Source organism: Artibeus jamaicensis, unplaced genomic scaffold, assembly GCF_021234435.1.
Source record: "Artibeus jamaicensis isolate MK-2021 breed Jamaican fruit bat unplaced genomic scaffold, CSHL_Jam_final contig_793, whole genome shotgun sequence".
Taxonomy (NCBI): domain Eukaryota; kingdom Metazoa; phylum Chordata; class Mammalia; order Chiroptera; family Phyllostomidae; genus Artibeus; species Artibeus jamaicensis.
This window is the reverse complement of record NW_026521975.1, coordinates 4,472,664-4,486,645: the sequence shown is the minus strand read 5'-3', so window position 1 is coordinate 4,486,645 and position 13,982 is coordinate 4,472,664. Positions and strand designations below refer to the sequence as shown.

The 13,982-nt window shown below is 35.9% G+C and overlaps 1 protein-coding gene across 6 annotated transcripts in view; it reads left to right on the top strand.

Moving 5' to 3' along the window:
• PAN3 (poly(A) specific ribonuclease subunit PAN3) overlaps positions 1-13,139 on the top strand; it is a 139,309-nt gene extending 126,170 nt beyond the window's left edge. For 5 of the 6 annotated variants that reach the window (XM_037166862.2, XM_037166861.2, XM_037166860.2 and 2 more), the window contains 4 exons: positions 394-523; positions 990-1,054; positions 6,750-6,888; positions 10,219-13,139. In XM_037166862.2, the coding sequence (XP_037022757.2) occupies positions 394-523; positions 990-1,054; positions 6,750-6,888; positions 10,219-10,359 (475 nt within the window). In that variant the 3' untranslated portion in view covers positions 10,360-13,139. Of the gene's footprint in view, positions 1-393; positions 524-989; positions 1,055-6,749; positions 6,889-10,218 lie in introns of those variants that run through there. The other variant, XM_037166864.2, reaches the window with a different exon arrangement.
• The last annotated feature ends 843 nt before the right edge of the window (positions 13,140-13,982 follow it).

Sequence of the window (13,982 nt, the reverse complement as noted above, 5' to 3'; positions counted from 1 at the left end):
AACAATGGAAAAATTTCCCCACCTACAACCACCCCCTATTTCACTTCTCCAAAAAAGTGTGTAACATTTTTTTCATCTCACTATTGTAAAGGAGGGTTTGAGAATGGAAATGGTAAGTGTAGCCCTATTCAGTTTTCCTTTCTCATTTTCATAATAGTAAAAAATGTAGAGAAAGAGACACATTTACAGTTTTCTCCATTGGCTCTTAAGATTTTTCCAGAGAAAAGAAATGTAATTATTAAGTTTACAAGTGAACTTGCATGCAAGAATGTTTTCAAAATTGTGCACGCTAATATGATATCAGCACTGGTAGCCACATGCTTGTGGTATATGTTGTTTTTCTGATGCATGTGATTTTTTGGCATTCAAGTGATTCTTCTGTATGTTGGGTAGATACCTGTTGACTGACCAAAACAGGATGCGAAGTGTCAATGACATCATGCCCATGATTGGTGCTCGATTTTATACTCAATTGGATGCAGCTCAAATGAGAAATGATGTCATAGAGGAGGACCTTGCAAAGGTAAAGAGTACATGTAAGAGCCTGTATACAGGCTTGCATCTGTGTGTACAAATAAATATAAAGTATAGTAATGATTATACAGGATATAGTGCATAGTTGGCTCAGATGGTTTGCAGATATTTTTTTGCCCTAATGTAATGCTTAATATTTTAATTTTTATGTGGCATTTGTTCTTTTGTTCATGGGCTTGCTACAGTGATGTGACAAAATCTTGATTTTTTTAATTTAATGTGAATTATGCTAACAATTCTTAAAAACAGCCAGCTGCATAATCTCGAATATTACTGCTATTACTGCTGAGTGACATGGACACATTGTGTTTAGAAGTATATCCAGAAGGTTGGAATGTTAGGATCTGTTGCTTAAAGGTTATGTTGGTGCAGGATACCAGTTTTTGTAAACTTTTGCTTTTATATTCAGTTAGCTAGAGCATTAATATTCTGTCTCTTTTTAAAATGTTTTATAGGAAGTTCAAAATGGAAGACTGTTTAGGCTTCTAGCAAAATTGGGAACAATCAATGAGAGGCCGGAGTAAGGATTTACAGTATTTTACAACACTTTTTCAATCAAGGGCATGGTTTTGCGTAATAAAAATGAGTATACCTTATCCTTACTGGTTTTATTTGGAAAAAGAAAACTGCTCATGTGAAGTGACCTTAAGCCTATTGTCAGTCATTAGGGTACTGTCTTTTAATTACAGCCTAGGCATGGTTGTCCTTAAGAATTTCCCACACATATGTATGTAAAAAAATACACTGTGTTAGATCTCCAGTGTGGTTTGCACACGAGTGAACATTTGATGATGATCGGCACCACCTTTACCCTGACTCCTTTCTGAACCCTGGTCAATTCAGTTTACCTGTTTGGACTAGAGATTTCAAAAATCTCTCATTGTTGTGTGTCTCCTGTCTTCTTTTAAAGCACATTATTTATAGCTGTCATATCAGTGACAGTGGAAAGGCACATCCACCTTACGTTATTTGTCATGTAGTTCTGCCTCATTTGTAAGTTAAGTTAATCATTTGTTCAAGAAAGAAGCAGAACTAACGTTTGAACTGCGTAACTGTCAAAGGCAGAGCAGTGTCGGAGCTGTTGTGACCAGTGTTGGCTGCAGTTCAGCAGCGTCACCTCTGGTCCTAGAGACAGAGAAATGTCATTGCTTGAGGGATTTTTTAGACCATAGAATTCAAGTCCACTTGTCATTCTTCAAATTAATGACTCAATTAGTATTTTCCCTAATAATTTTTCTAAATGAAGAGAACATAACTATGTGCTGAACTATTTTTTACATACTTTTATGTTTCTCTTGGCATTTATCTGTATTTTTAAATGGATTCTTATAGTACTTTTCTTGCTTTTGTTCACTATTTAACTCAGCTAATGATTTTGTCCTATGAAAGATCTTTCACATTCATTCCCATAACTGAAAACACACACTCCCATAAATGTTAAGTCTTTATTCAGTGTTAATGTTATTATAAATTATGATAAATCTAAATAGCTGCACCACATGGTAAATCATAACTATTTTTCTTTTGAGTTTTGTTTCTCAATTTTTGTTTTCATGCCATTAATGAGTATCTTACATAGAAAACTACTAAGCAAATGAAAAACTGTTTACTGTCAATCCATTCCAAACTCCCTGCCAGAGTTATAAAACCTTCCTTTCCATATGGTCAGAATTGGGTACCCTACCAATTCCTTTGCTTTCTCCCCTTTAGAGAAATGGCCCTTGGAGCCTCCGTCCTGTTCCTATCTGGGCTGGTTGCGCTTTAAGTCTCTCACATGCACAGTTTAAAACTGGAGCTTCCCTTCACTTTTATCCTGGGAGTTTTCATTGTCTCTCCCTTTATGTCGGATATCCTGCTTCTTGCTCTTTTTTCTTTGGTTTCTTCTCTTTTGATTTAATGTAGCTCATCCTCCTGTAGCTTCCTGAGAAAGGTGAGTTTTTTGAGTTTTTGTGAGTTTGAAATATCTTTATTCTACTTTCTGTTGGGTATAAAATTTTAGGTTCTCATAAAAATTCTTTTTTGTTAAGTCTTTTGAATAAATTATATATGGACACTTTTTTAAAAAGTAGAAAAGGGTTTACAGTAAAAATACTAAAATCTCTCTTTTTATGCCTGATATACTCAATCTCCCCAATCCCACCAACCTTTATTAGTTTCTTATACATACTTCCTAGGGTTTTACTTCCTAGAGTTCTTCTCACTCCCCCCACCCAGACTCCCACCTGCACCCGTTGATTATCAATATATAGAGATTATAAACCATACAATTGCTTTTTTGTATATTGCTTGTTATAATAATACATTTTAGAAATCATTTTGTTCAGATATGTTTAGTGTACCCCCAACACTGTTGTCAGTGGTTTACAAAAATGACCTGACATAATCTTCATAGTGACCCTGTGATGCAAGTACTGTGAGTGTTCCCATCCTGCAGAGAATTGAGGCACAGAGAGTGAATGCCTTGTCCAGGCTCACATCATTATTAAGTGTATGAGCCAGTTTTCAATCCAGACATTATGGTTCCAGAGTCTGTGTTCTTAACCAAGGATGCTGTTCTTCATCATAATTTATGGCTTTAATAGTCCATCCTATGGATGCAGCATTTCTCCAGCTCCTTATTGATGGGCGTTTGGGTGGTTTTCCATCTTTGCTGGTATAAACAGTGCTGCAGGGACTGACTGGCTCTGCTTCATGGTGTGAGCATGAACACAGGCCCGGTGGTGATTGTTAGGTTACTGTCACTGTCATTTGTTATCACAAAAGGACTTATAATGTATGAGGGTCTTTCACCAACAATCCCCCTTTTTTTTTTTTAAAAACTTGTAGATTTTTGCAAACCTGATAGGTGCAGTTTTATTTTGTTTTTATTCTTAATGGGCATGTTTCCTGTCTTTTATGTTTTTTATTCATTTGTGTCCTTCTGTGTCAGTTCATTTCCTTTGCTCATTTTTATTTTCAGTTGGATTGTCTTTTTTTGAGTCTAAGAGCTAGAGAGACCCTTCATGATTTTTTTCTTTTAGGTGTCTCATTTTTCTTTTGACTCTGCTTATTTTTTCCATATTAATATTTTCATATATATTTGGGATGTAGGATGTATGGTCTGAGTCCCAGAAGACTACCCAGTGATCTAAAAACTATCTTATTAAATAGCCTAGCTTTCCTTCAATGGTTTAAGGCAGTATTTTTTAATTTTTGACATTTTAAAAAGTAGTAGTATTCTTTCTTATGTCCATTGTATTTTGTGTTGTTTTTGCTGTTTTCCTAAAACTGCATAATGTTCTGTATAAATTGTATAATCAGCTTGTTTTAGTTTATTAAAAAAATCAGTAAACCTGATGGTATTTTTATTGAGAGGGTGACACATCAGGTTTATTAGTAAGTTTAAGGAGTATCTGTGTGTTTATATGTTAAGTTCTGTTAACCAAGGTAGTGTCATGCCACTGTAGTGGCTGACTTCTCTGCTTTCTTCAGTGTTTAAGTTGTTCTTTGTTTTTTTTTTTGTTTGTTTGTTTGTTTTTTAAGATTTTATTTATTTATCTTTAAAGGGGAAGGCAAGGCGAGAGGGAGAGAAATATCAATGTGTGCTTGCCTCTCATGCGTCCCCTGCTGGGAACTGGCCTGCAACCCAGGCATGTGCCCTGACTGGGAATTGAACTGCAATCCTTTGGTTCGCAAGCTCATGCTCAATCCACTGAGCTATACCAGCCAGGGCTTAAGTTGTTCTTTATAGTTATAGCACACCAAGCTTATTTTTAGGTATTTTTTCTTGTTGCTATTATAAATGGCAGTTTTTCTTCATTCTCTCTTCTAGATTGCTTATCAATGTACATGAAAATTACAGATTTCTATAAATTTTGTACCCTGTTTCCTTACAGATTCTCTTGGATTTCCTGGTATATAGTCATATAGTCAAATATTCTTAGTTATATTTTCTCCTTTTTAAATTCTATAACTTTAATTCCTCTTGAGTTGATTGTGTTACCTAGTAGCTCTAGTAGCACATATCTGACTAATAGTAATGATAGTTTTATTCAGAATTTGAGGTATCGATCCATTGTCTTTTAACTTCAGACAGATTTAAAGCCATTTTCTTTCCACATCCTTCCCCTGCCCCCACCCCTTTAGGGTCTTTATCACTGATGTTCGTGAATTCATATAGACGTGCCTGGGTGTGTATAACTTTTTCTCTTTCTGATGAATTTCTACTGTTCGGATGTTAGACTTTGTAATTGATTTTCTAATATTCTCTTCTATTTTTTGTATCATATCTTTTTGTTCTGCTTGCTAGGCAATTATCTCGACTTATTTTGTCTAAAATTAAAGGTTTTTCTAATTCTTGAATTTTTAAATTTCTGCTATCATATTTCTAATTTTCAAGAACTTTCTGCTGTCTCTGAGGCTGTCAGAGATTTTTGGTTTTAAGTGTTGTTCTCTTCTCTTCAGTATTTCGTAGGAAACAAGAATTTGCTTTGTTTTGTTCTGGTTTTTTTCCCCCCCAAAGCATTTGTGGTGCTTGATTGTCCATTTGTATTAAAAATGAGTCCCTAAAATGCTAATGGGAAGCTCCTTGTGCAGGCAGAAATTGTGGCACAAGCAGAGTGTGTGATAAAACAGTGTGATGCTGTTAGGTATGATTTTTATTTGTTTTTGGTAGATTCCCAAATGTCAGTATTTCTGTTGGGCAGGTCAGCAGCTCCAGAACAGAAGCTTCCAACCTTCTGTCTGTAGTATAGACCCCATAAGCCAAGCTTTGGGAAGCCAGGGAGGGGAGTCGTGTAGGTTGAATGGTCTCACCCACCACTCCTCAGCTCCTGTATTGCCTGGCATGCCGGAGGCTGGAGATTCTTCTTTTTGCCCAGTTTAGAAAGATTTCTGGTGGGGGCAAGGATGAAAAGTGGGTTATCTGTTTGCTGTGTGTGGGACTTTTTATCACTCTGCACCTTGGCACTTTTAGTGATACCTAATGACGTCAGTCCATGAGCCTCACTGCTCTGGCTGGCTTCTAGTGATTTTTCCTCTTCACGCCCCTCTCGAGCATTGGAGTTCAGTTTTGTTCAGTTCTGCTAAGTCAGACCTGTCTGCTTTCTACCTTCCAAATTTCTGTAACAGTTTTTTGTCTGCTATTGTTGCTTATGATCCCTTTGACCTTGTGTGTTTATATGCTTTTAAAGATATGTATTGTTGATTTGGTGAGGGTTTGAAAGGGAACAGAGGTAATTGGGTGTGTTGACTCAATTTCAGTTGGAAGTCCCTGGAAGGATGTTTGCAAAGCATGCGTGTAAATGTGTTCAACCATGTAGTGAGCTGCCCCCTTGTTCTTAGAATGCAGGCTAATGTTTCAACACGACCAAAGCTGTATAATCTGACCTCTTTCTTATTCTTGCTTCAGACCTGCCTTTTTTTCCTTTTAATTTTTTCCTCCTTGCCCTTATTCTCAAACATTCTCTTTGTAATCCTTTTTTCTCTTAAGTCTTTTCTCACCCATCCCCATTCACCACACTGACCTTTCTTTATGTTTCTTAAGTGTTTCATGCTGTGTCCTTTGCAATATTGATTGTGTCTGTTTGTACTATATCTTTGTCTTAATCGAATTATTTAGATGCAGTTACAACTTTCTTTGGTCATTTGAATGTCTGTTTTCCCTATTAGACCATAAGTTTCAAAGGTCCCTGAATTCAAACCTGGTAATCTGGTCAGTTCTCAATTTTTTGCAGTGCACTTTCACCTCCTCACGTGAGACTAGGAAACCAGTAAGCACGTGCCTCACTATCTCTGCTCTGTAACCTGAGGGTGGGAAGGGAAAAAGATAACCTCTAACCAAATTCTTACCTAAAATAAAGTATCTCTTATAACCTAAGGCTATCTAAACCCATTTCTTTCTTCCCCATTTTATCTAATGGTAGGAGCTTCAATAAGGAAGTGATTCTGAAATAAGGGTGTGTAAGGGGTGATGACCCTTGAGAATTGGAAGATGGTTTTCATATACTTGCATGTTAAATGAGATTATTTTTAAAATGCAAGTTTGGGCTATATAAGCATAAAATATGAAAAATATTTTAGACTTTCTATAACTTTTGGAGGATTAAAAAGAACTACACAGAACCCCTTTATTTATTGGAGAAAATAAAGTAAAGCTAGTTTTGAGTCTGAAGAATAAACATACAGCCATGTGGCATATAGTGTGAGTTATTGAGGTAAAGTGTTATCTTCTCCAGGTTTCAGAAGGATCCTACCTGGTCAGAGACTGGAGACCGTTACCTGTTGAAACTCTTTAGGGATCATCTTTTTCATCAAGTGACAGAAGCAGGTGCTCCTTGGATTGACCTCAGTCATATCATTTCTTGTCTTAACAAGGTAATTTGTATCTGGATTTTTAAGACATAATGCTATCTATAGTTTATACAGTTGCATTTCCTACTGAGACACTTAAGAAATTAAATGTACTCTACTATAGTCTACAAGACATTTTATTAAGTTTTAGATGTCTGTACTTAATTTTTAGAACAGGATTTTTTAAACACCTAAATGTATAACATTGTTCATTGTGGATCTTTTTATTGTGGTAATGTCACAAAATGACTGCCTCTCCAGCCCCATTATACTGTATTTTATTTACATGTTATGCTGTTATACCAAATAAAACAATGAGTGGGGAAACAGCAAGATAATTCTTTCTGTGTTTAAGTATTTTTAAAATGTTGAATTCCTTTCTTCTAAGTCATTCTGAGTCATGTTGACTGTCCTACATGTTAAAAGTTCATTTACTGTTGACTATGGGTATACTAATCAAGTATTACAATCGTAAAAGCACAGTACTGGGAACGTCAGTAGACCCAGCTGTTATAAATGGGGAATTAGATGAAAGATATATAATGTACTTGAGAGGCGAACTTTGTGTTTCTCAAAGGGCTGAAAGTGATGTAATTTACAGAGGAAAGAAGAAATCCATTTTCCTTCTGGATTACTTAGAATTACTCAGCTTAGAATGGGTCTCCAAGTAAATCCTAGCCTTTGTATAGGTTTATATCTAAATCAGGGGTTGACACACTATGGCCCATGGACCAGATCCATTCGATGGCCTGTTTTTGCATAGTCTGGACATTAAAATAGTTTTTACATTTATAAAAGATTGTTAAGACAAGAAACTAAGAAGGGATATGTGACAGAGGCTGTATGTGGCCCTGAAATATAAAGCATTTACTAATGGACCTTTACAGAAAACACTGCTGGCTCCTGGTCTTAACTGTTCCTAAATGACAAGCACTAGGAGAGAAAAATACCTGCTGTCACATGAGTTAGAACTGTTAACATATGAGAGGGGACCCCCCAAAATGGAATTTATTTGTAAAAATATGTGTGTATGTATTCTCACATGTTTAAACCTCAGTCACCTTCCAAGTACTTTTCCATTTGATGCAGTACACCTGTTGAGACATTTTCTCCATGGCTGAAAACAGTTTTTGAACTCAACAGTTTTGATACGTGCTTCTGCCATTTTTTCTTTCACCTCTTCCACACTGGCAAAACGTTTCCCTTTGGGAACTTTTTCTCATCCCGGGCAACAAAAAAAAAGTCTCTGGTGGAGAGATCAGGTGAAGGGCAGGGGTGGCAGGGGTCATGCCACTTTTGTTCAAAAACTACTGAACACCTCAGTGAGGTGTGGGCAAGTGCGCTCATAAATCATCCATCATGATACGGACAAACAGGTTGAAAGAGTCTTCAAAAAAAAATCACTGAAGCTGAATGCGACCTTTTCACTATGCCAGCTGCTACACTGATACAGATGGATAGCTAGAACACTCAACTAATGGGGAGGAAAGCCTGTACTACAAGGGGCCCTCTCTCCAGTAGATAATCCAGGTTTTGTGGGGTACCCTCCTCATACAGTGTGTTAACCCTCCAGAGAAACTACCATGGTTATTCATTTTTAAGCACTGCTTTGTCTTGTTTAAACCTTAAAACTCTTCAGAGAGTATTACCCACAGTAAGACAAAATAAAACTGTATGTACTATACCGTTGAACTAATCCAGTATGACTTATATATTAATTTGCCCTTTTCCCTTAATGGGAAAACATTTTTCTTCAGCAGTGAGTGGAGAAGAATTCTACCAGATTTTAAAAAAAGGGATCCATAATATCAAAGCATCAGTAACTAAAACTGCTTAAAAAAATTTAATTAATTAGCTAATTAATTAATTAAAGAAATAAAGCAAACACGCAAAGCTGTAACTAGTATAAACACTGACACATAGATCTGATGGACTAAGATTGGGCCAGATATCATAAGAGAATAATTTTTTAATTATTATTGATTGGTTGATTTTAGAGAGAGAAATATTGATTTGTTATTCCACTTATTTATGCATTCATTGGTTAATTCTTGTATGTGCCATGACTGGAGATTGAATCTGCAACCTTACCCTATTGGACAACACTCTAATCAATCGAGCCACTGAGCCAGGGCAAGAGAACCTTTTTTAATGAATATTAGGATGATTGAAAATTTGAAGAGTCCTGGCTGGTGTGGCACAGTGAATTGAGCACCAGATTGTGAAGTAGGGTGTCAGGGGTTCGATTCCCAGTCAGGGCACATGCCTGGGTTGCAGGCCTGGTCTGCAGTGGTAGGGGTATGAGAGGCAGCCATGCATCGGTGTTTTTCTCTCTCTTTCTCCCTCCCTTCCCTTCTCTCTAAAAAAAAAGTCATTTTTAAAAGAAAAGATAATTTTATTTCATTTTATAAAGTAACTATAATAAGTAAGATCTACCCCAAATCTGAAAGTGTAACAATTTTTAAAATTTAGAAGAGAGACTAATAAATTGAAAAGGAGAAATTGCCATATTGATGATATAAAAGTCAAAATTCAACATAGTTTATTTTGGTGAAAATAATGAATGAAATTAACTGGAAAATGATTTGAGAGTTTGGGTCTTCAGATTAGTTTTAAATATATTTAATGAATTAAATTAATGAAAAAATGAGCATTGAAAACTAAGAAAAGTAAAATGAAGACCGTAACAAGGTAAGTTAGTTGATGGACTAAGGATTAGTATTTACACTATAGGGACTTTATTAAAATACTACTGCTGAATCCTTACAGATCATTGTGTAAAGACCGTAAACTGACATGCACCCAAGTGGAAATAACAACAGTGAATGTATGAAAGCATCTGGTAGTGTAAGAACATTGTAAATTAAAACAGCAAGGCACTTCTTTGATGTGGAGTTCCTGCTAAATTGATACAACTTATAAATCAGTGGTGTCTGATATCTTTTGGAAAGCAATTTGTATGTATAAGCTATAAAATTACTCATTTTCTGATTCATTGTACTTTTAAGTCTCCTAAGGAAGTAATTAGATAGAAAAAATTAAGTGGATGAATATGTTCATCACACTGTAATTCATGAAACAAAAAATGGGAGCTGTTGGAATAATTAAATTATGGAATGTAATGCACTCATCAGATAGAAAAAGCATGAAAGCTGGGGAGAAACATAGGCAGCATTTGTGTGAAAGCGTATGAGCTGAAAGGTGTGTGCCTGCTGATTAGTGATAGGAAATACTTATTTATCTCTAGAAGTGCATTTGACAAAAATTTTAAATTGTTTACATCATCATTGCAAATGTCCTAAAGTAGATAATCTTCTATATGTGTCAACTCCATATTTTATGTATCTGTTTCAGTTAGATGCTGGTGTGCCAGAAAAAATAAGCCTCATTTCCAGAGATGAGAAGAGTGTACTTGTGGTGACTTACAGTGATTTAAAGCGCTGCTTTGAAAATACTTTTCAAGAACTGATTGCAGCTGCCAATGGTCAGTTGTAGTATTTGCTAACAGCACGCAGGACATGGCTGAGGAACTTAACCGATAGTGAATTGCACTACAGCTGAACTGTCTTCATCATCTCATTTCATATCTGGGAAACAAACAGAAGATGAACAAAGCTGCTTGCATTTCAGTCAGGTACACTGTTGGCTTGAAAGGAAGAATGTTTCAATCATCCTAGAGCTGTGGCTGCCGTTGGGGCCATATCTGTGAAGAATTTATTTTAGATTAAGGAGCACCGGTAGGCAAATGATATTCCAGCTTTGGTTTTTTCCATTTGTATCTGCACTAATTTTAATTTTTTTAAGACTTTTTTTTCTGATCTTTGAACTTTTGCCACATTGTATACTTATTTAGGGAATCTATTTGCAAGGACATTTTTTGGGAAATGATGTTGAGCAGCAATTTTGTCACTGAGGGTTGCAGAATTTGCTCTTTCAGGGATGGGTTGCCCTTTATAATGTAATGGACCAGGTAAATAATTCCATAGCAGTTCAGTATAGCGCATAATTCTTGTAAGGGTATTGTATGCAAGCTCTCTATGCCAGCCACTCTTAGTTCAGATTGAGATGGGGGGGTTGTTTTGCTTTTAAAAACACTCGAGGAGAAATACCAGTGAATTGTTAGATATGCATTTCCTTATTATTTGATTTAAGTCCTTTCTGTAAGGGTTGGATAAATAGTAACGGAAGAAGCACACAGAGCTCTGCTCCAAATTCAAGCAGAGCCTTGTGCGAAAAAGTTGTTTCCCTGCTAGTCAGATACATTTACATTTATGCAGTCTTTTTTAAATAGAAAAACATTATATTGTGTTAAAGGCTTGAAGTTCAGGAGTGTATTGCTTTAGCTTCTTTTCAGTTTGCTTTTTTTTGTATGAAGTTCTGCTCTTTGAACTGCAGCTTTATTGTGGTCCTTCACACTGGATACAGACGCAGACACTGCTCGGAAGGTGAACTGAACACGGCAGTGGTCTGGCATCGAGAGCTTTCTGAGTGACAGCCTGCATCTGGAGGGGTAACAATCTGCTGTGCCTTTGCAGTCACTGCTTAGCCCAAAGTAATAGTACTTTTGATAATAACTATGTGGGATATTCCTGAATAAGTCAGTCTCAAAAGTTTGGAATTTTCCTCCTCTTACCTTTCTTAATATTTAGATGTGCAGTTGTCGCCAAACTTGGGTATTCATGGAATTTCTAGTTAATGAAATACTTATACTTTGATACCGAAGACTGCCAAATACATAGAATTTTCTTAAAAAACAGTAATGAAGACTATATCCTTTCCCAGCACTGAATGTTTTACTAGCACTGGGTGCTCACCATGCAACTATGAAGACAATGTGGAAACTCAAGAGATCAGGAAAGACTTCCAAGCACTTGGCAACTGATGTTATGGTCTTCAGTTTTAATAATTATACATATTTGTAGTTTTCAGAGAAGTTTTTAATATTTCTCTGTCCACTTTTTATAAGCTTTAAAATGATTTTCTCTGCCTTGAGATTTGGATCAAGAAAAAGCACCTTTCTTCACCTGAAAGCTTTGAAGACTAGAGACACGCTTCTCATGTTGTAACGAGTGCGTTTGCGTCCACGTGTGGTAGCATCAGTTGTGAAAAAGAAAATCAGTGATTGCATTTGATCTGGATGGATTTTAAAAGAACATAATGTTCGCTACTCAAAGGATAATTAACATTTGCCACCATGACGTTCTTTTATGTAAAAGGAACAGGAACTCAGAGACATTAACATGCAAAAGTCTTTTATCATTAGCTCATGTATTTGAGGAAGAGCAGCTGTCTTTTTATATGTTTTTTGACAAATCATATTGTAATTCTTTTGTACAAAAAAGAACTACTTGTATTCTAGAAGAAATATGAAATGCTTAATTTATAAGCGGGCTGGAGATTTTTTCCAATATTGTTTTCTTTGAAAATGAAAGGGGATCATCTATTTTAGTTTTGGGGTCTGGGAACTTTTTGAAAATTTAATTTGTGGACCAATGTTTTACAAAAGCTAAGGAAGGGCAGGGGTAAAATAGGGCTTGAATTTCTCATTCTGTATAGACCAGCAAACTTCCCTCTGCAAGGCAGGTTCAAATCACAAGCCCAGGAATGTTTGTGTCATACATGCTAGTTTGCTTCAGCCCCTAGTAACCTCAGGACTTGGTTTGAGTATAAAAGGTAGACAGCTGATATGTTTTCATGAGTAAATATTATCAGCCTGAAAACAGTTGGTGTCAGGTAATAACATATTTTTTAAGCCTTGTTTTATATTTATTTTTCATTCAGTTTTTACTGGGAATGGTTTTCAATAGAACTCTTACTTCTGCTTAGGTGTTTTTTGGGGGAGTCCTCTTTTCCATAGAGTGTAATTCCATTTAAGAGGTTGTCTAAAAGTTAAGTCTTTTCAACTAAAAGGAAGATTTTACTATCTGAAAAAAGTCAAATAAAGGATATAACCTTTCCATACCTTCCTGTTACAATAGATAAAAGCACAGAAAGGACAACCCTTGAAATCATGTAGCATTGGGCCATTTCAATTTTTTGTACCTATTTTAAATTCTGTTAGTGTATTTACTTTATTGTAAATATTTTTGAGGGTACCTTTGTATTTTGCTTTTGACCTTGGTTCTGTGATTTGGATGTCAGCAACTTCCCTGAAAAGCACCAGTATGTTAAGTTCTAATGTCATGATCCCAATATGAGTTATTCATCCTTAGTCCTGTTTTCAGTCTCTATGTGTACAGCAGTATTTTTAATAAAGAGTTACAGAGAGAAACTTGTCTGTTGTTCTTGTTGTTATCAGTTTATTTAAAAAGATGGTTTGTTGAATGATAGGAATTTAAAAGGGTGTTTACTTTCCTGCTTGTCTTGAAGGAATTTTTGGTCTTTGGATGGAATGGTGGCAGATTTATTGATTTATCAGATATTTATTAAATGCCTTCTAGGATGTGTTCTAGGCACCAAACATGCAAATATGAATACTTGTTATTCACAAAATGTATTATTGTGCCCAAACATGTCTATTGTACATTACATGGCTTACAGTGAAGTTTAGAAGAGACCTACTGTGTGAACAGATGGGAACGATACATAACTAGTCTTTTCAGTGCTTAATTTACTGTGTAGGTCAAGGGTGTCTCTTCCCTCCAAGTCTCAGAAGATAAGGATAGATAAAATAGGACAAAATATAGCATTGGTTGGATCTGGGTGCTCAGTGTTTATTGTGGGTTTTCTTTTTTTCTGTATGTTCGAAATGAAAAGCTGAGAAAATGCAGAATGCAAAGTGATAAGAGACGTTAGGCATAGGTGCAGAGGAGCTAGAATAATGAAGGAGGGGTTATTTTCAGCTGAAGGAACTGGTGAGGTTTTCTTAGGAATTCAAAGAAGGAAGAGAATAAATAAGTGTAGAAGATGTTTTATGTAGAAGGATCTTGAAAAAAAATCCATGGAATCAGATATAAATTAAAACTGACCATTGTGGGTTCACAGAGAAGAAGGGAAACTAGTCTGCCTAGAATTGAGGAGTTGTTTAGGGATCTTTAAGGTTTACATTTCTTAGGAGATAACATTAAAAATACTGTTAGTGTTAGGCCAGTGTTATATCTGATACACTCTGGCAAGTG